Below are 23,403 nucleotides of genomic sequence, written 5' to 3'. Positions count from 1 at the left end.
GCCTGGTGGCCTCCTGCTGTTCTGGTGGGGACAGAGACTTGGAACTCATGCCCAGTGTTGACCAGATCTCTGTGGGTCCCATGCTCACTTGGTCTCAGAGGATGACCTCCTGGTTGTCTTTGAAATCAAGTTGCTTCTAATCAATAAGGATGAGAGCTTTCTTTCTCCTTTGTGCCTCTTTGCTCCTCCAGAACCAGGTCAGCCTGGCTCCAGATGGTCCTTTCCCACTCTCTTGAACCCGTGGAAACTCTTAGAATGTGAATTACTCAGCCGAACGTGCAGATGGCTTTCTCTTCTTCCTTTCATCTAGCTCCTCTCTCACTATACGTTGCCATGACCTGTTATACTGTTCAGGGAAAATAAAATGATACCTACTTAAAAAGAAAAGGTTGCTAGTTTTCTCATAAGTTAAAAATGCATAGTGATCACTATTATGTTGGGTCTGGGGAGGGGAACCAAGGTCTCATTACATAGCCCAGGCTGGCCTTGAACTCGGTGATCCTCCTGCCACAGGCATACGTGCCACCATACACGGCTGGCTAAGTGGATTTTGTTGTTGTTGTTTGTTGGTTGGTTGGTTGGTTGGTTGTGTGGCTTGAATGCAGAGCCTGGGTCCTGCCCCTGACTTTTTTGGTTGAAGGTTAGTGCTTTACCACTTTAAACCACAGCACCATTTCTGGTCTTCTGGTAGTTCATTGGAAGTAAGAGTTGCACAGACTTTCCTGCCCTGGCTGGCTTTGAACCACAATCCTCAGATCTCAGTCTCCTGAGTAGCTAGGATTACAGGTGTGAGCCACTGGCACCTGGCTAAATAAACAACAAAACTCGTCAGGCTGTTGCTGTGTATATTTTTTTTCTTATTTCTCTTCTCTTTCTCTTTTTGTTTTCATCTTTATTTCGGTTTTGGTGGTTCTAGTGTCTTAGTATATCTGTGCTGCTATAACAAAAACACGGTAGATTGGTTGAGTTATAAAGACCAGAAATGTATTTCTCATAGTTCTAGAGACTGGGAAGTCCAATATTAGTGTACTAGGATACAGGGGGGCAGGGGTGTTTTTCTGTGGCCTCCTTCCCATGGCGGGGGAGAGGGCAGCAAGCCACCAAACACTCCTGTGTGATGACTCTTTAATCCCATTCTTGAGGAGAGCAGCCTCTCAACACCATGTCACTGACACCACCTGAGTGTTGGGAGGGACAGACACACTGAAATGACTGTAGCACTAAGTATTTTGACATGGCACATGCCCCTCTGGAAGGGCCCCGAGGCGCCTCGGTCTTCCTGGTGGAACTCCATGAAAACATTGAACTTATTCACAAATGCCTGCTAGGCTTTTATCGGAGCAGTGTGCAAAGTTTTCAGCGGAAAGAATCCAGGCAAGCTAGAGTCAAAGTACAACTCCACGGTGGACAGAGGCTTCCCTTAAAAACCACACCGTATCTCTCAGATCAGACACCAAGCCATGGCACGGCTAACGGAACAGAATCGGAAATGAAGCCATGCAATGGATAGCATTTTGATTTCGGGGTATGAGAAGCTGATTCTTGACTGCCTCCACCCCCATGGCTCTGTGTAGATTCTTCTCCACCAGTCTGTTTGTTTTTGTGAGTGCAGAGCCAAGCCTGTTCCCGAGCCCCCTCCTGGGAGACGCCCTCTGGGTGCTGAAGGTGTGTCATTTGTTTCCCCAGGCTGGCGATGGAATCCTGGGGCTGAGTCATGTCTGCCCGCAGCTGCTGTGCCTTGCCATCCCTGGGCACTGAGGTCTGAAACTCGACCCTGGCAAGGACCAGCCCTACCCCCTTGGAGGAAATGGCTGAGCAACCTCAGCAACAGCAGATGAAAACTTCCTTCCTCTTCATCCAGCTGCAGGCCCCCCCTCTCCGAACTCTCCCCGCCCAGTCTCCAGCTACAGCAGCCTCAAGAGCAGCCCCAGGGGGCCTGGAGGAGGGACATAGTTCCCCAAGTCCCAGGACAGACTTCTTGGCAGGCTGGGACCTCAGGCGCACACAAGGCTTAGCTGCTTCTCCTTCAAGCCAGCTGCCTGAAGCAAGCCTCGGGAGAGAGGACCCTGTGGCTTTCAGTTACTATCCACCCAAGGAGAAGGAGAGAGAGGAAAATCCCCAGGATCTGGATGTAAGGAGGAGTGCTGTTTGCAGATCCCTACATTGTAGGCGTTGCCTGGCTGCAGCCTCTAGGAAACTTGGATGGCCGCAGCCCCTGTCATCCAGGCTTGCTAGCCTCGCTCCTGCCATGAGCAATGGAAGCAGCAATCCCTCCATGGGCCGGAAGCATTGGCCATTTGCTCCTGTCTCTCAGGACCTGCATGCATTAGGACGTCCAGTGCAGGCCCCCTGGGTCCAGGCTGCCCATGGGGGAGAAAGGGCCCTGCTGAGAAAGGACACTGCGCCCCATCAGGTACTTACGAAGAAATGTGACAAGGGCTGTGGGGTCACAATGCTGGCCACCCAGGCACAGCTGTGCAGATACTGCCCAGTCATTGAGATCAGCCAGACCTGCACGGCCCCACCAGCTGCTTTGCCTCTCAAGGTAAGAACTTGAATTTCATACCATCTAGCTGTTCTTCTTTCAGCAGGGGAGATGGGACCGAGCACAGATGTTCCCACCATGACTCCCAGTTTCAGCTCTGGGTTCCCCATGCCAAGGTGGATGGCCCACAACTCAAAAGCAGAGGTACCCCCTCCACACACACACACACACATACACTGGCAACATTTTGTTTGGAAGATGATGAATACTTGTTTCATTTCTACCAGAGTCGGGCACCAGTGGCTCATGCCTGTAATTCTAGCTACTCAAGAATGAGATCTGAGGACCATGGTTCCAAGCCAGCCTGGGCAAGAAAGACCATGAGATTTGTATCTGCAGTTAACCACCAGAAAACCAAAAGTGGCGCTGTGATTCAAAGTAATAGAGTTTTAGCCTTGAGTTAGAAAGCTCAAGGACAGCACCCCTCCTCTACCCCCATTAAAAACAACAACAACAACAACAGAAGAAAAGTTGGGGAGACCAAGAGAAATGGCAGAGAAGTATACAGACATTTGGGGGCCTTGTGATGTGCCAAGGTGTTTGCTTACATTTCTTTAGTCCTTATAACCACTCAGTCACGGAAGCCCAAATCTCTAGTTTCAGAGGAGGGAAAGGAAGTGTGACTAGAGGGGGAAAAATCCTTCCTTTCCTTCCCAAAAGATAAAACGGAGAGCAAAACGTGTTTTCCAGGATAGGAACGAGGGATGATGAGGGGAAGTTCAGTGAGTTACAGAGGTTTTTCCAGAACCAAAGCGCAGCCTTGCAACACTTGGCTATGGCTCTCTAGGGTCCACATTTACCTCCAGTCTTTCCCCACCACCAAAAGTAAACACACATCCATGGCATTCCTTTCCCATCAGTAAGAGGAAAGATAGTCCAGTATGGTCTCCAGGATCACTTCTAGCTTTCCCGGCCTCACTAGCTTGATCAAACCTGCTCTCTGATGGCATCCTATTCTCTGCATCTCTGGCCCTTCTTCCCGTCCTGCTGGTGCCTGAAGCCCACCTTCCTCCACTCAGCCCAGGTGCACCACTCTCAAAACGGGAGGGTAAACCTTACAGTGATGCTTTCACCTCTCTACTGCCAAGAAAGGTAGCATAGATGGCCTGCTTTACATTGCATTTGATGATGAAGGTTGTAAGTGAGGAGGATGCTATGTGCTGGATGGGATAAGATAGAAGAGGTGGCTACTTGGTGTATGTATGTAGGCTAACATGGAGTGACTCTTGGGAAAGTCAAGGGAGAACTGGATGGAATTAACAGCATCACAAGTGGGTCTTCCGCAGCACTGCTTCCTCTCGATACTGTGTCTCTCTCCTACATTCTTTTATACACCATCCCTCCTTCCCTGGAGACCTGTATAGCCACCATTCAAAATCAGAAAGAAATGGGGTGTCTAAGCGGGGAACTCTTGGGAGAAGAAATGTGAGCATGCGTTCTTAAGAAATAGTTCACATTCCATCTGAGTTCTCATATCTCTCATTTCCTACAGGGATTTAGGAGGAACGATAAGCTTGTACGTCAGAGCCTAGCGTCTGGATCAGAGGGTCACACAGTAGTTGTTTGTGTACTGCAATGTTGTTCTGATGTCTTGAAAACCCCATCTTTCTCTACTATTTCTTCCTACCTTTAGGGGAAGGATCAAAGCCTTGACCTGTTACCATTTCTCTGGGGAGAAGTGCTTTGGGAGTGTGGATCTCAGCTCTGGCAGTCTTCCTTGATCTCCTTTGTGATTAGCTAGGACAATTGTCCTAGCTAAAGTAAAGATTACAGAATTCCTGGCTAAGAAGCTGGAAGCCACAAGTGCAACTTCTAATCCTCAGAAGCAAAACACCTGAGTTCTCTGAGTTCTCAGTTCTCTCATTGCAAAAACACTGCTGTTGTTTTTGTACTTGGCTATGGAAATTCAGGTTCCAAGTGCTGGGCTGGTGAACCCAGCCCTCAGTAGACTCTGTCTTGGGGCAGAAAAGAGAAGAAACAAACATAATGGGATATGAAGTAAGTCCAAGGAAAGCATGGAATCAGAAGTGTGAATGTTAGATGGACCCCAGGGCTACCAAAATTTCTCCTTGACCTTGATGGTCTTTCTCCTGTCCTGGTAAGAGGCAGGTATTGTGATATTCATTCCTTCTGATCTACCAGTTCTACAGTCTGTAACCAAGTGGCCCTTTCCCAATGTTGGGTGTTAGAAAAAGGAGCAAACTCCACAAAGCTAGGGATGTTTTTCCCTATTAAAGTGACCTTCTGATATGAAAGGTTGTGAGACTGGCCCAATATGTCCATATATTGAAAACTCCATCTATGCCTATCAAAAGGCTGATTAAGCTTTTATTTGTCTATTAACCCACCATGGTGAGATCCTCAGTTCCTCACAATGGTGCCTTGTAGTTGACATGGTAAAGAAAAATATTATCAAGTATATTTATTGAAGCACAATGTTAGTTATATGTAAGTAAATTTTATAATGGCTCACACCTATGGAGGAGACTGAGATCAGAGGATCTCAGTCCAAAACCAGCCTGGGCAGAAAAGTCTATGAGATTTGCTCTGTAAATAAACAGCAAAATATTGGTCTGGAATCATGCCTCTAGTGGTAGAATGCTAATGGTGAACAAGAAAACCAATCAAGCATGCCAAACTTCATCTTTGCAGAAGAAATGGCCACGTGCTTCTCTCCATGTTAAAACATTGAGCTCCAGAGTCGTTATTGACTTAAATATTCTTCCAAGTATCATAAGGCATGAGTGTAACAAACCAGTTCAGTTAGCTTATAACTTAGAAAATTACTAACATTATTTTAAAAAATAGAGGGTTTTCTTTTTCTTTTTTTTATTTTGGTCAGTTGTGGGGCTTGAACTCTTGGCCTGGGCGCTCTCCCTCAGCTCTTTAGCTCAAGGTGAGTGCTCTATCACTTGAGCTACGGTGCCACTTCTGGTTTTCTGGTGGTTTATTGGAGATAAGAGCCTCACCGACTTTCTGGCTGCTTTGAACAACGATCCTCAGATCTCAGCCTCCTGAGATCTTATTACAACCTCAGCACGGTGAGGCTGTAGCTGTTGTCATTGTCACGTGACTGATGAAAGGAAGACCTATGAGAGTAGTTAGCCACGCCACAGGATTAAGGACTGGAGAGCATAATTCAGGACTAGCCCACATGAAACTCAGGGCTCATCCTTTCTCTTACTGTCTATCCATGAGGTGAGATTTCTTTGGAAGGCAGCCAGAGGCCTCATAGTCAATGCTGCAGTCTTCATGACCCATGAGAAGATTTTGTGTGAACCAGAACAGCCAGCTATCTAGAAGTACTGAAGGACTGGGTTTGGAGGAGGAAGTTTCAGCACCAGGTGATGCCAACTGAGAGCTGGCTTATGGATAGTCTATCAGAGGGAATCAGAAAACATTTCATGGTCTCCAAGCGGAGTCTGTCCTAACTAACTCTTCCACCCCATGTTCTGCTGCCCCTCTGTGGGGGCCCGAGGAACTGTCAACTTTAGATTTGAGTTTTTGGGGCTAAAGATCACAAAACCAAGGTAACAGACAGGACCCAAAGGAGTGGGTGGAGGGGTAGGGGTAGGAGCTCAATCATTTTGGAAAGTTTACACATAGGAAACACTACATCTTTGTATCTTCCATACTTTCTGTCTTAAAAGAGCAGTGACTTTTGATATGTAATTGGTATAAGAAAATTAGTACTGAGCATATTTTTGAAATTTCTCCCCCAAATGCCATTTTTATTATCCCCACAGATTTGTCACCTATACCCTTTCAATTTCCCCCCAAATTTTGCCTTTCTGCCTTGGTCTTACTTTTTCCTCTTCCTGTCTCAATAGAGGTCATCAAAAACCAATTGACTTGCTGGTCTTTCTTTGTCAGCTTCTAGAAGCATTCATGGTTTAGAAAACAGGAAAGTGATTAAGGTAGGCATGGAGTTGGTGGACATGTGAGATGGAAATTGAGAATAGGACATTATTTTTTAATCTAAGGACATGCAATGCAAATCTATTTTCTTATGAGCAAAGCCAGTCTAGCAGACTAAATAATTTTAACTCTCAGTGTCTTGGGTTGTTGTTCTTTAAAATGACAACAATGTCTAAAATATAAACCTGTAGAGTGCATTAATTTTTTAGCTGAAGGTTTTTATGTAGATTCAAGGACATTGGCACTGGGATCTAAGGAATAAAAAGGAGCCCTTATAGCGAGCCAACTAGCTAGCTCTACAGCATCTGATGACTTCTTAAACAAAGCTAGATTCTCTTGTGTGCTCTGAGGTTTTTCCAGTTCTGATGTTCTGTGGCAACTATGAATTGATGGATTCAGGAAATAACCTATTAAATGAGAGAAGAGAATGAAGCAATTTCACTTCATCTACCTCAGATTGTCTCTAAAGATTCATTACTTTGTCAGCTGGCAGGAGAGTGAGGGATTTGGAATCTCAGCAGGAGAATTCAGGGCTGAGAGAGAATGAGTACCTTCTTTGAGCAGGAACACCAATTCCACCACAGAATTTCAGGGCCAGTCACCAACTGTCTGCTCTCAGCTTGGTATTTCTCTTTCTGATCAGATTGCATTTTGAATGAAATTTCTTTCTGTAATTTGCACACTGACCCTTAGTCTGCTTAACCCCCAGGAAGTGGTCATTTCCCTCCTCTGGGAAGTATTTATTCCCAGCCCAAGCTTCTTTCACTTTTCTGGCCTGTCCTAAGTTTAGACATTGTTCTGGTCCCATAAAATAGAGTCCTAGATAATTCAGTCATGTGTTTAATCTTCCTTGGTGTACAATTCAGAATTCTTGAAAATCACTTAGAACAAAAGGGAAGCACTCTACAAATCCTCAAATAGAAAATGTTTAACAGTGATAGAGCTAAATGTTCAGTGAAGCATCCCTTTAAAAGATTCTGGTATTTAAAAGACAGTCTTGATTGGACTGGAAGCTTTTATGTTTAGTCCATTTTATGCTGCATTGGTTTTGACACCAATGTCTTGATTTATTACTTAAATAAAGCTTGAGACAGCAGAATGGGTTATCTTCTGTATGCCTCGGTGTTTCCATGACAACACTGTCTTCACCACCTCTCTCCTTACCCTTCCCTTCCATGTTTACACAGATCCTGTGGATCATTGTACAGGTACAGTCTTTAAGGAATTACCTACACTTCAGCATGGTACTTGACCTGTAGGATGTCTGAGTCCCAATCCCCTGGGAAGAGGCTACTTGGTCCAGTAGAGGATGGAGGCCCATCCAATCTACCATGGTACAGGCAGGGGAATTCCTAGAGTGGAGAGGAGAGAAGCAAATACGAACACAAAACCAGATAATTTCAGAGAGTTGTCAATTAGAACTACAAAGTCAATACTTTGTATAAATGCCCTATTAACATCCTTTACAACTCAGGGAAGTCACATTTTTGGTTTTTGGAAGTTTTTTGTAAACAACAACAACAACAAACAAACAAACAACCCCCCCTCCAAATCTCTGAATGATATAAAGTTATAAGATCAAATCATGAGCTGCTGAGATGTATGCATAGATTTTGCTTCCACAATCTGCTGCTGGTTATGATATTTTTTTTCCTCATAGACTTTCAAGACTATAGGATGCTACAAGAGTTACACAGGTAGAAGTCCTCAGGTGAGATTGAGTTATCTAGTAAACAGATTCACCCCATGGGTTCCAAATATTGTCTTGAACTAACAAATGGAGATAAGCCACATTTCTTGAGTTGGCTTCTACGGATTTCTTTTTTAATTTTTTCTTTTTCTTTTTTGTCAGTCGTGAGGCCTGAACTCTGGGCCTGGGCGCTGTCCCTCAGTCCTTCAGCTAGCGCTCTACCACTTGAGCCACAGCGCCACTTCCGGCCTTTTCTGCTTGTGGTGCTGAGGAATCGAACCCAGGGCCTTGTGCATGCGAGGCAAGCGCTCTACCACTGAGCCACCTTCCCAGCCCTGCGGATTTCTTGAGCTGAACCTTATCTATGAAAGCAAGCAATGAAAGCAGGACGGCTGTGTGCAGTTGCCATTGTCGGGCCTCTGCAGGGCTGCGTTCTTCGGAAGTTCACTCTCTCTTGTTTTAATGAAATGCGCAGCTGTGATTCCTTCTTGGCTGTCCTGTGTGCTGTGCATATTTCCTGTGATTATATTTAGTCAACTTTAACTTTTGGAAATTGAACTGGCAATTTTTTATGTTAACCTTTCAATGACCAGAGCCCCGCAGAAGGTGAGATCAAAAGCCCGGGGGCCTTTTCAATCACTTCCAATGCTTTATTATTTGCAAATCTCTGTAAGAAACTTGGTTGTTCTTCATTGAACTTTCCACCTAACTGCTTGGTGAAAGGTTGACATATAGCAGAAAAATTCTTTCTATATACTTACTCTTCTTTGATGCAAGATTTTAAATGATTCATCATTTATCTGGAATTCAGATTTTACTGGTATCCTGTATTTTAGCTGACAGCCTTAGTTTGGACACAGTTCTGGTGCTAAAGTCCTGCTGGCTGGAAAGTTACTTAACTTCTGTATCACCTCTGAATTCCTCAGCATCTCTGAGCGTCTTTTAGTAATAGATGTAAAGTACTAGGCATGGTTCCTGCTTATGGAGTAGAAAGTTGTCACTAAGCATCGGCATTATCAGAATGATGATTGTTATTTTCTATGGTATTTAGGTACAAACCTTAATCTCCTTCACTACAAGGTAGAAGCCTCATCTGCACACGTGTACTCCTGCTTATGGAGTAGAAAGTTGTCACTAAGCATCGGCATTATCAGAATGATGATTGTTATTTTCTATGGTATTTAGGTACAAACCTTAATCTCCTTCACTACAAGGTAGAAGCCTCATCTGCACACGTGTACATATGAGTACATGATCGTCTGAATTTCTCTTAAGTAGAGCTTCACCTGTGCACTTTGGTTGAGTCTAGTTGATTGGCTGCTTGACCAGGCCCCTCTTTCAAGGTCCTGTTCCCTTTCTTCTTCCTCCCCCACCCCAGTGGAAGAATAAGGTTTGTTTCTTAAATTATTTCAAGTAAGCTAACCCTTGGGAAAACTGCTTTACTCAGCTTTTATAGGCCATTGGTCCCACCACACATAGAATATTATCACTCCTATTAAATTGAAAAGCTCCCCTGTGGAATTCTTGGAAACTACAGATGAACATGAAGCATTTGCTTTAGAAGGGCTGAAAAGTTAAGCAGTTACACTGAAAGTAGGTGATTATGGCACCACGTGGCTCTTTTTTTTTTTTCTAAGTGTTGACAAGTTTCAAAGTATTTGCCCCATTAGCTTAACATGAATCTGGTGGATGTGTGTGTGTGTGTGTGTGTGTGTGTGTGTGTGAGAGAGAGAGAGAGAGAGAGAGAGAGAGAGAGAAACTGAGACAAAGAAAGAGCATACAGGATGTGATAGACACTTAGAAAGTTCTATAAAATTATGAAGTAGCACAAGGATTTTGGAGAGAGGAGTCCAGAGATAGTGACGAGGTACAGTAGGGACTTGCTGGGTCTCACTCCACTTCTCATGCAGCCCCTTGAGAGGAAGCAGAAGAGCACAGCTGTGACACCATTATTCACACAGTCCCAACAAGCCCAACTCCAGATGGCACACACATCAACTCCAACACGCATCTCCTGGTCCACCGTGGCAGCAACTCACCCCGCCCCTCCTCACTGGTAAGAACTGAGATTAGTGAAAATTAAAGGCAATCAGAGTCTGACTTTATTCTAAGAGAGGAGCACTCTTCAACTTCACTGCTAAGAAGCACCCCCACCAGCCTGTCCATTCTTCAGATGTGCTGAATGCTCAGGCTACGGAGGGTCCTGGGCAGTCAGCCTTGCATTCTCAGCACATGAGTGTGAGCCAGGAATTGATGACCTGGATTGAACTTTGGGACATGTGGGAAATCGTTGCCTTCTCTGTCGTTATCAGAAAGTGTTTCCCGTATGCCTGACTGATAGAGGGCTTTTCCTTTAGACCCCCAGGTGTTGCATGTTGGAAAGCTAAAGGGAGATATCTGCAGCCGGAAGAGAGAACACTGCCCAGACGGATGCCAGGAACATTTTCCCAGCTGGCCAGAATGAGGTCCAGAGGGCTAAGTCTGTTTAGCCAAGCAGTCACCCAGTTGGCTCTTATATAAGGAAATGAGTCATGAGACAAAAGGCTGCATGGGTCTTTAAAAAGAAATGTTCCTGCCTGATGCACCTGTCCTTGTGAGGTTAACCTTAGTTCCTCAGCTCCGACCCCAAGCCAGTGAGTGGTATCTCTCACTGCTGGCCGCACAGACCCCTGCACCTGGGCCATCCAACTGTAGTTCCCTTCCCCCACCCCCATTCTAATCCTATCTCCCATTTATAAAGGAGCTCCTGGCATTTCTCAAGCTACTTGAGTGAAGCTCAGGAGTGGTATGCTTCAGACTTCTGAGTTCACCTGTGAACCTAACTGTAAAGCATAGGAGGGCCCTCAGTGCCAGGAGATTGTTGTTAGTATGTGTTAGCATATGAATTAGCTCACAAGTCAGCACATACTGGTTTCTCTCATTATTAAAAACTGATCACTTAGGGGGGAAAAAAACCCTGATAGTTTAAAGAACTCATGAAGTCTTATAGTTTTAGCAAGGAAATGAACTTGCATGCATTTAACAAATAACTGTTGTCAGGCTCTCTGCCAGATACTAGAAAAGCAGCCAATCAGGGAACAGCTTGAAGATGGCAGGGTAAGCTGATAAATTGAAACCAGTTTGACAATGAAATGGGGGCAGGGTATCACAATAGAAGCAGGAAGTAAGGATAGGGAAGTATACCGTTGGCGTTACCACCTTACAGGAAACTGAAAGGAGACCCACCAATCAGAAAGCCATCCAGTGTATTCATCTCAAGGCCAAGCTCTGTAAGGAAAAAGGTGACTTGGCCAGCGTGCTGTTCTCCTGTGGTATGTCTATGCCACATGCTTTCTTTCTTTAACATTTCTTTTCTAATAAAATTTTCTATCATCTTCACTTATATTCCAGTTTTGCCTGAATTCTTTTCTTGCTAGACACAGGAATCGAGATTGTTTAGCTGCCTTAAACTTTCTGGTAACAGTCTGTATCAGACAGTCATTGAATAAGTAAATACAAGTAGGATGGAGAGGGTTACAAAGAAAGTCAAGATGTTGTAGAATTCCAGGGGTCAGTGGTTCATGCCTGTAATCCTAGTTATAATCCTCTGAGGACAAATCCAATAGACTCTTATCTCCAGTTAACCAGTTAAAAATCCATAAATGGAGCTGTGGCTCCAGTGGTAGAGTGCCAGTCTTGAGCAGAGTGCAAGCCACAAGGCTGGCAACAACAATAACAGCAATAAAAAGACAAAACAAGATATGATCGAAATGACACTGAAGGCACATAGCCTTTGTGAATGGTTAGGGAAAGCTTTCCGCCAGTAGCAAGTAGCAACAAATGACAGATAGTTTCTAATAAGTCTGGGGGTTGGAGGTAAGTACCAAGAGGTGTAGGGTAAGGAGGATTCAAGGGAAGATAAATGAGGGTCAATATGGCCATGTATTTTATATGTCCATATGAAAATAGAACAGGGAGATCTTTTGAAATTGGTTTAAGAGTGGAGAATGGGGAATGAAGGAGAATAATTGAGGGGTTGAATATGATCAGGGCATATTTTATGCATGTATAGAAACATCACAATGAAAATCCTTTGAACAACTAATAAAAATGCAGGAAATGTTGAGTGGGTCTATTTTGTACATCATGTTATTTGATATTTACAAGAGCTGATCAGGTAGTGCCCTTTATGTTTCTGCTTTATAGGCAGAAGAGGTAAAGTAACATGTCAGAGGCTCCCAGCTAGTTGGAGTGAGCACTGGATCCCAATACAGGCAGCTGTACACAAGGCGGTCCACTGATTATGAGATAGAAGGGAAGCTGGAAAAGGCTGGAGAGAAAGCTTGGGTCAGAACATAGGACTTGATGGATTGTGTTTAATTACAACTAAGAAAGTCTTGATAGTTGTGTGAACAGGGGAGAAGTTTCCCAGAGTCCTCTGCTCTTTAACATACTAATACCCACCTTATGGAAAGGAAAAACTAGCTACTTATCTAATTCAGAGGAGGGTAGCTTCATATAGCTGGAAGTTATAATGATTAGATTAGATTTCTTATTACAATTCTGTGGTATATACAATGAATTCTTGCCCACATTCTACTCCCTTCCCCCTTCATTCTTTGACCCTTCTCCCTTTGGTCCCACCCTCCTTCCCCACTTGCAAGTACCCATTTCCTGGTACTTATTTTGTTGGGTTTTGACTTCATCTTAAAAAAAAACAAACATATTATTTGTGCTCTCCATAGAGTCTATTACACTTCAGTCAATTCATTTGTAACCTCTGGGGGCTTACTACCCAGTACGTTTACCTGTGGATTTATAGGCACATTCTAGCTACTACAAATGGGGGGAAACATGTTACCTATGTTTCTCTGGGTCTAGCTTACTTCACTTAATATAATTTTTTTCCAAATCTTTCTACTTCCTTATGAATGAGGTAAAGATGTTGAAGTGGTGACACAGATCAAGACTCATTATACACAGCCATTACTTTGTTAAATGGCAAAAAAAATCCAATAGATAACCTAAAATTAAGATAAGAAAGGACCAGTGGGTTGGGAGGAGTGGGTGAAAATATTGAAAGGGGTGACATTAATCAGTATGCATTGTATTCATAAACTGCAACTCCTTTGCACAAACACTTAAACATGATAAAAAAAATTGAAAAGTTAAAAAATAAAAATGAAATTTTAAACCAAAAAGATTGTATGGAAAATCTTCTCCAAACTGAGGTAGATTCTATAATTTTCTGGCTAGTCTTGAATTATAAAACTCTACAATAGCTTTAGTGAGGACCTCAAGTGGGAACTTCTAAAAATGAAAATTTCCACAAATTTGGCTTAAAATTTGAGTAGACTTTACCAGCAAATCATGAATCATTCATCATCTTATCAAAAAATTTACAAAGGCACTGAGCAGAGGTAGTAGGCCATCTAGGCAGAAGAAAGGCAGGTGAAGACTGTGGCAACAAGGAACAAAGAAAGAAAAAAAGTTACTTTTCTTGTAAGGTTAAAAAAAGGGGGGCCTTCTTTGCACCAGCTTAATTAGACTGATAACTTTCCTATTGGTTTCTATGAATCTCCTGTGTTTTGAAAACCTGGCTTAAAGTTCGGTTTGATTATGTGGCAAGTAGCATGAGTGCCATTTTGAGATGGTCAGGTCTGTTCAATCCTAGAGCAGGAACCTAAATCCAAACCAATGGCATGCTATAAATTTAATTTTTGTAAGGATCTTGTCCAATAGGATTGCTTTCTTCTGCTTGTTGATTCAGTGAACCCAATATGGTTGTGTGTGCTAATTTTTAACAAGTTTCCAGCTATGGTTTCACATACATCTTTTTAAATGGTGTTGTTATAAGGGAAAGGAAGAGGTGAGGGTAAATGAGGCTTGATCAGATGTCCTTGGTAAGGCTGGGGTCTGTGAAGCATGCCAAGGCTGTGAAGAAAACCTGGGTGAATCAATGTGCTGCACTGTGTTTGTGGCTGAATGAAAGGAGCCAAAGAAAGGGCTTCTTAGAGGAGGTAGGAGCCAAGAGACTTCAACAAGGGGGCTGTTGTTTCCTCGCCAAAGGACAGATCTAGATACCAGGGATGGGCACCTTCAAAGCCACCTCTATTCTTGGGCCTTATGTCCTTGTGGGACTGGTTGTGTCCATGTATCATCTTTCATTTCCTTCTTCCCTTCCCCAGTTTGCTTTAGAATTGAGCAACTTAATAATATTACCCTATCAATGGGAAAATAGGTACCACAGGGAAAGAATGATTGATTGAGCATCATCGTGGGAAATGTGTATCACATACCATGATGGATCCATTGCTGCATAATGACAAATTAATGTTGAACTGCACCTAGCAACTCTCTGATTACAGTCAGAAAGAAACCGGTATCTGTGTATTAAACTGCATTTATATTGATGAATAAGAGGTATCAATGGCAAAAGGCCATGGAGTCCTTCTTCAAGAAGCTTTGGGCAACTCAATCCAGGTTCTAAGTGTTCTTTTCTTTCTTACCTTTCCTCTAGTCACCTGTTATCACTTACTTATAAACCCCCAAACTTCAAAATGAATTTGATTCCTTCAGCTGATATATAAGGAAGAAAAATCCCTTATCATCAAAAGCTTAGGTTTCAGAGAATTAGTGCTGCCAAGCATCATAGTCCACCATAACTAGATGGCCATTTGAAAGGTCAATGGCATTTAGAACTGACATGAGGTCACAAGCTCAGGTCTGAAGGCAGCTAATGCAGACTTGCTAGCCCGTGAGTTCTCAGGTCTTGTCCCATTACCTGGGTTGCAGCCCAGGCCCAGAGCAAAGCCAGGGATTTCCATGGCTACAGGAGACGGGAGTTGACAACCTGCCTTGGGTTAGCCAATGAGAGCTGGTGGTTATTCTGGCAGGGATGGGAAAAAGAAAATGATCTCAGAGAAAGAACAGTCTTGAATTCTCTCTGCATTTTTATTTCTCTCTCCCTTCTTTTATGAACTGCATTGTTCATTTTCTAACCTTTTTCCCCCCCTTATCTGTCATAAGAATGATTAAAGTTCTCAACTCACTGCTCTAAAGGCTTAGGAATTTTTATTTTTAGAATCACTGATAACAAGCTTTGCTATTCTCATCTTCCTGCATTGACACTGAGGTAGGAGGAGGCAGCATCTGATCTTTCTCAATAGAGTATCATGGTGTCATCTGATATAGGCTGCAATCTTGGGCTTCACTAAAAGTTCCAATCTTTCACCCTTTCATTCAGGTCTGTTCTTTGTTTGGGAGCTGCTGCTGCTGCTGCTAGATGCAATATGCTTCCTCCCATTCCCCCCCCCCCCCCCCGCCCCATGTCAGTTGTGGTACTTGAACTCTGGGCCTGGGCGCTATCCCTCAGCTCTTTAGCTCAAGGTTAGTGTTCTACCACGTAAGCCACAACGCCATTTCTATTTTTCTGGTGCTTTATTGGAGATAAAGAGTCTCGTGGACTTTACTGCCCAGGCCGGCTTTGAATGTGATCCTCAGATTTTAGCCTCCTTAGTAGCTGGGATTACAGGTGTGAGCCACCAGCGCCCTGCAACCCTCCTTCTCTTGATATGCCTGGTTTTTCTTTGGGCTGTACCATCTGCAGAAGCAATGGTAGAGTAGAAGTGAGGGAGATCACCCCACATAGTAAAGGCAGCCTAGGGAACTGAGAAGCCTTTGTGAAGTCCCTGCTCTGATGGCCCCTGCTAGGGTACCACTCTTGGTGCTGGTTCTTAGCTGTCCTACAGACTCAACCATAAATAGGTTCTGTATAGGTAAAGAGCAGTGCCTAGGAAACAGGCCTCCATTTTTCTGTTTTTCAGGGCTGCTATCTTTTGATCTGGAATGTCCCTCACTGCCTCAAGGCAGAGAGGCTTGTTTGCCTCCCTGGACTATGATCCTCCTACATAGCTTAAGATTATAGGTGTGCATTATCATGACCAGACTGTTTGTTGAAATGGGGACTCAATAACTTTTATCATGGACTAGCCTAGCATCTTGGTTCTCTTCATCATCCCCTCCCAAATAGTTGAGCCACCATTCCTGGACCTATTTTAAATATGTAAAAGATCTGATTTGAGTAGCATTCATAATGTTATAGAATCATCACCACAATATAGTTTCTCCTTTTTTTTTAACCACTCCAAAACTAAACTAAACTGTGCACATCTGCTCATTTGAATTTTCATGAAGTTGCCCTGTCAGAAGTCCCTTTGGAAGGCTCCTTCTGCATTTCCCACCACTTAAGAATTTATCAACACAGGCAAGAGAACAACTCAATCAGTCACGCTCACTTGTTGCTCTCAGATGTCTTCAGAGTGACTGCCTTATAGGTATAGCGTTCCTGAGGCTGGAAAGAGCTGGGTGAATTCAGGAATGAAGAGAATACCCTAAGAATGGGATCGTAAACCAAAACAGGAAATAGCATGCAGGAATAGACTTATTTGTGTATCTTGGTTGATTCCAAGTGTCATGGGAAGTCGTCGAAGAGTTTGGGGCAGTTGGATCCTATCATAGGATGTATATTTTTAGATTTCTCTGACTGTGATGAGAAAAGACTGGACACGGGCAAGAACGGAAGCAGGAAATTAGGCCTAGTCAGCAGTTCACGAGAGAGATAACTTAAGGGTTGGCAGAAGCAGTGTGAAAGTGAGGCCGCAAGGCTGATGGGAACAGATGTGGTCAGTGAAGATGACGATGGACTCTTGAGTAACTGGGTTACTACGACTGTAAAGCCTGCAGACACGTGGTGGTGTGGCTGTGGCAGGAAGTATATCAAGAGCTCAGTTAGGATGGATGACGTTTCAGGACATCTCCTTAAGCTTACAAGAGGAATTGCTGGGAAATTACTTGTATAGTGAATCCTCCCTTATTCTCAGTTTCGCTTTCCGTGATTTTAGTTATGCTTAGCCAACCACCATTTGAAGATCCTTAAATGGAAAATTCCAGAAATAAGCAATTCATATGTTTTCAAATGACTTCTATCACAGTATTTTATTATATAACTGCTTATACCATTATTGGTTATTGTTGTTAACCTAAGAGATACAAAGTATGTATATATGTGTGTGTGTGTGTGTTTATGTGTGTGCATGCATATATTAATAAATTAATTAAACATCATCATAGGTATGTATGTACAGAAAAAGTGTAATATATGTAGTATTTCATACTCTCCATGGTTTCTGACATCTCTGAGGGTCTTGGAACATGTCTGTACAGGTAAGGGGAGACTGGCTCTAGGACAGAGTCTAGAAACCTGGAAAAGGGATGGGGCAGGTTAGAAATCATCTATGTACTGAAGATATTTAAATGCATAGATATAAGAAACATTACTCAGGAAGGAACATAGAAGGACAAGAGCAAAAGTTCAGGACAAAGCTTTAAGATTCAAAGACAGCTAGAAATTAGGCAGTAGAAGAATCTACAGGCCCAGAAAGGTCAGGCACAGACACTGGACAATGAGAGCAGACTCCAGGCCACTCTGACAGTGGGTGGTGTTAATCTTTTTCTTGCTGAGTAAAACACATGTATAGCAGGGGCCAGAGGAGAGATCAAGGCAATAAGAGCTCTGAAGCAGAGGTGGGTCAGGATAGTAGCCATTTAGAATTAGTATGCAGTATCTTAATTCTGTCAAACTTAGCATAACATGCTAGCTATAGTGACAGCATAGCACAGTATGAACTTGCGGTGATCCTGGTGGTAACAAACCTACTGCTCTGCCAGCTGAATAAAAGTACAGCATATTCAGTAATGGCCATACAGTCTGTAGTATGTGATAATGATATCAGTTATTAGTTATTTTGGCTTATGAATTTACTATTATAATTTTAGACCTTATTTCTTTTACTTCTTAAATTACAGGAATGCATGTTACTCAAGTAGCACATTGATGTTTTTTCTTTTTTCTTTTTTTTTTTGCCGGTCGTGGAGCTTGAACTCTGGGCCTGGGTGCTGTCCCTCAGCTCTTCAGCTCAAGGTTAGCGCTCTACCACTTGAGCCACAATACCACTTCTGGCTTTTTCTGCTTATGTGGTACTGAGGAATTGAACCCAGGGCCTCATGCATGCGAGGCAAGTACTCTACCACTAAGCCACCTTCCCAGCCCCCTGATCTTACATTTTTATGTCCTTTGAGTGTATCAAGAGGTCATGTCAGGTGAGAGACTTGTACCTATAGGGTTGTGTTATTTCACTCTCTCATTTTTATACAACATCACAGATAGTGATGTCACCACATGCAGGGGAGGTTTTGTGACGTTTCCCTCTAAAAGTAAGCACTCACTTAGGGTCCTTGACTTCGATCGCAGAATAAAAATTTCTGGACAAGTCTCATGGTAAGAAAGCTTGGCAGAGCTTTTTTTGAGTAAGTAAACAAGCAGGCAAGTAGACAAACAGACAAACAGAAAGGAAGAGGCACACTAACAGATTATGGGTGCTCTCCAGGAAAGACAGAAATACACAGTTCCTTGGTGGTTAGGGTTATGTATATGGTAAAGGCAGGGAGTCTTATGCAAAGATAGGTGTTTTATCTTTGCTCTGATCACTCCTGGTATTATACTTTCTGATTTTCTGGGTGTTTGGGGCATTTTTTTCCAGGTAACAATGCATCCTGTCATAAAACAGATCCTTATCTTTGAGATAAGGAAGGTGTCCTGTTGCTGGTGGTGGGGGAGCATTTCTCTCAGCAAAGCATGCATCCTGCCAGACAAATGTTAATTCTTGAGGTGAGAAATGCATCTCTCAGGAAAGAATTGGTCCTGTTGTCTCTCTTTGAAGCAAAGATAGGGCTTCTGTGTTTCTAAATACCAGGTTCTAAGTTGCCTTCACCAGGCCTCATTTTCTTCCCTTTATCCTGCCTCATTTTCCCCTAAATGACTTTGGTCCCCTAATTTTAAAGATATCTCTTGTATTTGCTGTAAGCTTACCATTCCTCAGTTCTCCCTAGTCTATCCTACTTCAGTAAGACTGCCCAATGGTGCATTTCTCTGCATGCATGATAATGATTGCTATTGTCAAATCTGTGCAGATCAGCTAATGTCAGAGCTGGTTCCTGAAGTCACCCAAAAAGCCAACACCAGCACCAGGGTAGTAGACAGCAAGCTGGAGGGGCAGGTCCATTGCTGCTGACAGAGGCACTGTGGAGATACAGAGAATTCTGGCTGTGAATAATAGTAAAGGAATGAGGTAGCAGAAGAAGTGGTACACAGAGGAAATAAGACATGTTTGTGTATCCTTGAGAGCAATATGGGGCAGCGAGTATTGGTGATGCAGAGGTGAGGGAATAACCAGAAGATGCAGATGCAGACTTAAGAAAAAGAGCAGCATCCAGATCTCATTAGAAGTTAATTAGAGAGAAGGCGAATATAGACACAGACTGCATCTGATAGGTGGCAACCTTGTCTGAGGGTTTCTGTTTCCTTAATGAAGTGCAAGCCAAGATCATCACCAACAACAGCACAAGTAGCAGAAACTAACCACACTTTATGGAGTTTTATTTAGTAAATCCCTTTATTATAGTTCTGATTATCTTCGCATTTCCTTTTATATTTGTCTTTGTTCGTTTATTTGGGATCTGGGAGGTTATGTAGATACAACTTTTCTACAGTAGTCAGATTGCCAGTATGGGATTTCACATTTATTCTATCAGGAGCCTGTTCTTTACTTTGTAATTGCATAAAGAATCAAAACTGTGACTTCTTTTCTACTGAGGGGAATGGCTTCAAGGCATATTTCAGGTAGAATCTTCAAATGTTCCACATTCAGCCTGGCTAGATCAATTAGGGTGTAGAAGAGTTGGCTTTAAAAGGGTCACAAATTGTTCAGAGGCCACATAAGTTTCCTTTGTGGCATCTGACTTTTAGATTTTCACATTGAAATAGTAACTTTTGTGTACCTGTATTTGAAAAAGATAGAAGAGAAGGAAGCTATCTCATAAGGCAGTAGCCATAAACAATCACATTGAAATGAGATTAAAACTCAAAGAATAGGGGCTGGGAAGGTGGCTCAGTGGTAGAGCGTTTGCCTTGCATTCATGAGGCCCTGGGTTCGATTCCTCAGCACCACATAAGCAAAAAGAAAAAAGCTGGAAGTGGCGCTGTGGCTCAAGTGGTAGAGCGCTCTAGCCTTGAGCTGAAGAGCTGAAGGACAGTGCCCAGGCCCAGAGTTCAGGCCCCATAACTGGACCCCCCAAAAAAACAAAAAAAAACCCCTCAAAGAATAGCAACAAAGAATACAATATTTAACATCATGGAGGAAAAATAAAACAGTCCAAAATGCAAATTTTTCCAGATGATAGGGTGCCATTGCAGGAGAATATATCTTTAGTAAGGAAGATAGCAGCATTGTTTGCTCAAGAGACAATAACTTGGAGAAGCTGTGTCTCTTACACATTAGTGTGACTGACTCTCAGAATGACACTGAATTCTCTGTCTGCTTTCCTTTGGTGGAATGGCTTTTCAGTTAGGCTTAATGTAATCTGACTACAGGAAAAGGAACCCCTGTGAAGATTAAATCTTTGTGGCCACAGGTCACAGAATAAGGTGTGGATTCAATTGGGGCTGGGATTTCAAGGTATTGGTTCTACTTGTGTAACTTGGTTTTGTCAGTGTCCTTTATCCTGAGTTCCAACTGCACTTACTCTTGTTCATAGCTGGAGGCAGAGAGAGGGGGGGGGTAGAAGGAAAGAAAGAAAGAAAGAAGGAAAGAAAGAAGGAAGGAAGGAAGGAAGGAAAGGAAGAAAGGAAGGAAGGAGGGAAGAAAGAAAGAAAGAAAGAAAGAAAGAAAGAAAGAAAGAAAGAAAGAAAGAAAGAAAGAAAGAGAAAGAAAGAAAGAAAGAAAGAAAGAAAGAAAGAAAGAAAGAAAGAAAGAAAGAAAGAAAGAAAGAAAAATATAGCTTAATTCTTTCACCCCAGGACTAGTGATGTAAATTACTAGAAATGTCCTTAAGTTACACAGGCAGCAAATGAGTTTGGTTTTGTAGCAACTGCTTCAGCAAGCCTTGCTAAAGTTAGGCAAGGCTGAACTTGTCCTCAATAACTCCTTAACCCTTGAATATCAGTGCATTAGACCAAAGGCTAATACACAAATCTAGGAAAGGGAAGGGAGTTCAAACAAGGTCATAGGGAAGGCTTTTCCTTACCTCTATGCAGAAAAGACTTATCCCCTTTGCTCAAACTGATGAGAGATGGTTTCAGGGCACTGTCGATGTGAAAAAGCTGTATATATATATAGTCTTCCAAGGACCAAGATAGGACAAGCAAACAGGTCAAGGTGAGCAGCACTATTTTCCTTTGGCTAAAAGTATGTATAGATGTATGTGCATACATCTATTTTTATAAGTCCATAATATCTATAATATCCTTATTTTCTAAATTATCTAATTCAAAAATCCCCCAAACCCACAATTATAAGTATAGAATTGTATATAGTTTGTGTTATTAAAAGTTAGTAAGAGGAAAATTTATCAGCATGTTTCTATTCAAGAATTCCATTTTTATTGCATAGTTTGATTCATTTATTTGACTCATGGATATTATTAAAATGTAATTTTAGCAAAGTGAAGTACATGCTTTTGGCAGATATCCAAGTAGAGATTCCCCATTGCATTGTTTGAAATGTTGGTCAATAAGAAAAAAATGGATAAATCATGGTGTATGTCTTCCATAAAATAAAACAAATCAACTAAATCGACTTGAGCTATAACTATCAACATAAATAAATTTCAAGAACACAATAGTCCACAGAAAAACAGAGGGCAGAGTGATTAATAGGCCAAGGCTAAATGTGAATATGTTTTTCAGACATCAAAAACAACACTACGAATTATTTCTGAGTGTAAGTATATGTCCGAAGTTAAAAATATACTCCAATCCCACAAAGATAAATATTACATACTTTCTCTCATTTTTGAGAGCTAGGAAAAACAAAACCAAGTTGTAGTAAGTAAGAGAGAGACTACTAGTGAGGTATATGGGAGAGGAGAAAAGGGGGGTTAAAAAGGTAGTAGAAAGGTCAATATGATCGAAATGCAGTGTCTACGCATGATGAAAATGTCATGTGGAAGTATGACAATTTTTTAAAATGTATGTTGAGGATGAAAATACAATTCAAGATAGTGGTTTCTTTCATCTCTGAGGAGAAATAGAAGGAAATGGGTGAAACATGGATACATAGGAGGCTTTGTCTATATCTATAAAGAATAATATATCTTAGAAGTTTTATATATATCTATATCTATATATATCTCATATGTGTATGTTTGAAGCCAATAGATTGGATTGAGTACCTCATGATATAAATATTTCATATTCGGTATTTCATATTTGAAATGCTTTTGGTATTTTTAACTACATTCATTTCCTCCTTGTCTCTTCTCATATGGCCCAACCCTCATCAATCATCCTGCTGACTAATTAAGGGACTAATCCCTCAGCTACTGATCCTGACCAGTCGCTTCTTGCCCCTTGGGTGATATACCTGAGGCAGGGCAGAAAGTCTGCTGAAGAAGACATGGCAGGAGCCAAGCACAGATGTTTGGCTACCAAACAGGGAGAAAGTAGGTAAAGCCTGGTACATAGTGGCTTAACGCACCTGTTTGTCTTTGCAAGAACTACTTGCAGGCAGGTAGTGGCTATTTTCCCCTTGGCATCCAGCTCTCTAGGCCCTCTACAGCTCTTCTAATGAGGGACCTGTTAATGTTATTACTTTCAAGAGAATTGAATAAAGATACTCATTTGTGACATTAAACATAGCAGGAGTATACTAGGACTTTGTAGAGCCAGTCTATTCTTTAAATACCTACCTTTTTCTTCAGGAAGATATCACTCTGAGTCACCTTGATCCAACAGGCTAATTCTTGTATCAGAAAAACATTTTTTACTTCAGAAGTTAGACTTCCTGATAGCTATCATACCTGTGTTTACTAACAAACTAACTTTCTCCTAGAGCCAAGGACAAAACAAATATAACCAGAGACTTGAGGTAAATTTGGGAGTTAATACCATCTCCTAGTTCCTGCTCCGACTTTAGACAGGAAGACCTAAAGTAGGCCCAGGTGAACTTTGATCTAAGTCGCTTCCCAATAGCATAATAAATGAATGAATGAATAAATAAATAAATAAATACTGGCATGCTCTTAACCAAGAGTCTCAGTATCTCTTCCACAGGGCCTTGTGATTTTTAATTCTATCTTTCTAGAGGAAATGTGTGTGTGTGTGTGTGTGTGTGTGTGTGTGTGTGTGTGTGTGTGTGTGTGTGTGTGTGTGCGT

At 42.3% G+C, this 23,403-nt stretch overlaps 1 protein-coding gene across 2 annotated transcripts in view; it reads left to right on the top strand.

The window, feature by feature from the left end:
* The first annotated feature begins 1,798 nt into the window (after positions 1-1,798).
* Psd3 (pleckstrin and Sec7 domain containing 3) overlaps positions 1,799-23,403 on the top strand; it is a 338,007-nt gene continuing 316,402 nt past the window's right edge. For both annotated transcript variants that reach the window (XM_070016552.1, XM_070016557.1), the window contains exon 1: positions 1,799-2,545. In XM_070016552.1, the coding sequence (XP_069872653.1) occupies positions 1,808-2,545 (738 nt within the window). In that variant the 5' untranslated portion in view covers positions 1,799-1,807. The remainder of the gene's footprint in view (positions 2,546-23,403) is intronic.

This window comes from Dipodomys merriami, unplaced genomic scaffold (genome assembly GCF_024711535.1).
Source record: "Dipodomys merriami isolate MVZ:Mamm:240054 unplaced genomic scaffold, mDipMer1.0.p SCAF_12, whole genome shotgun sequence".
Classification (NCBI taxonomy): Eukaryota; Metazoa; Chordata; class Mammalia; order Rodentia; family Heteromyidae; genus Dipodomys; species Dipodomys merriami.
The sequence above is the reverse complement of the archived record's forward strand: the minus strand, read 5'-3'. Positions and strand labels throughout refer to the sequence as shown.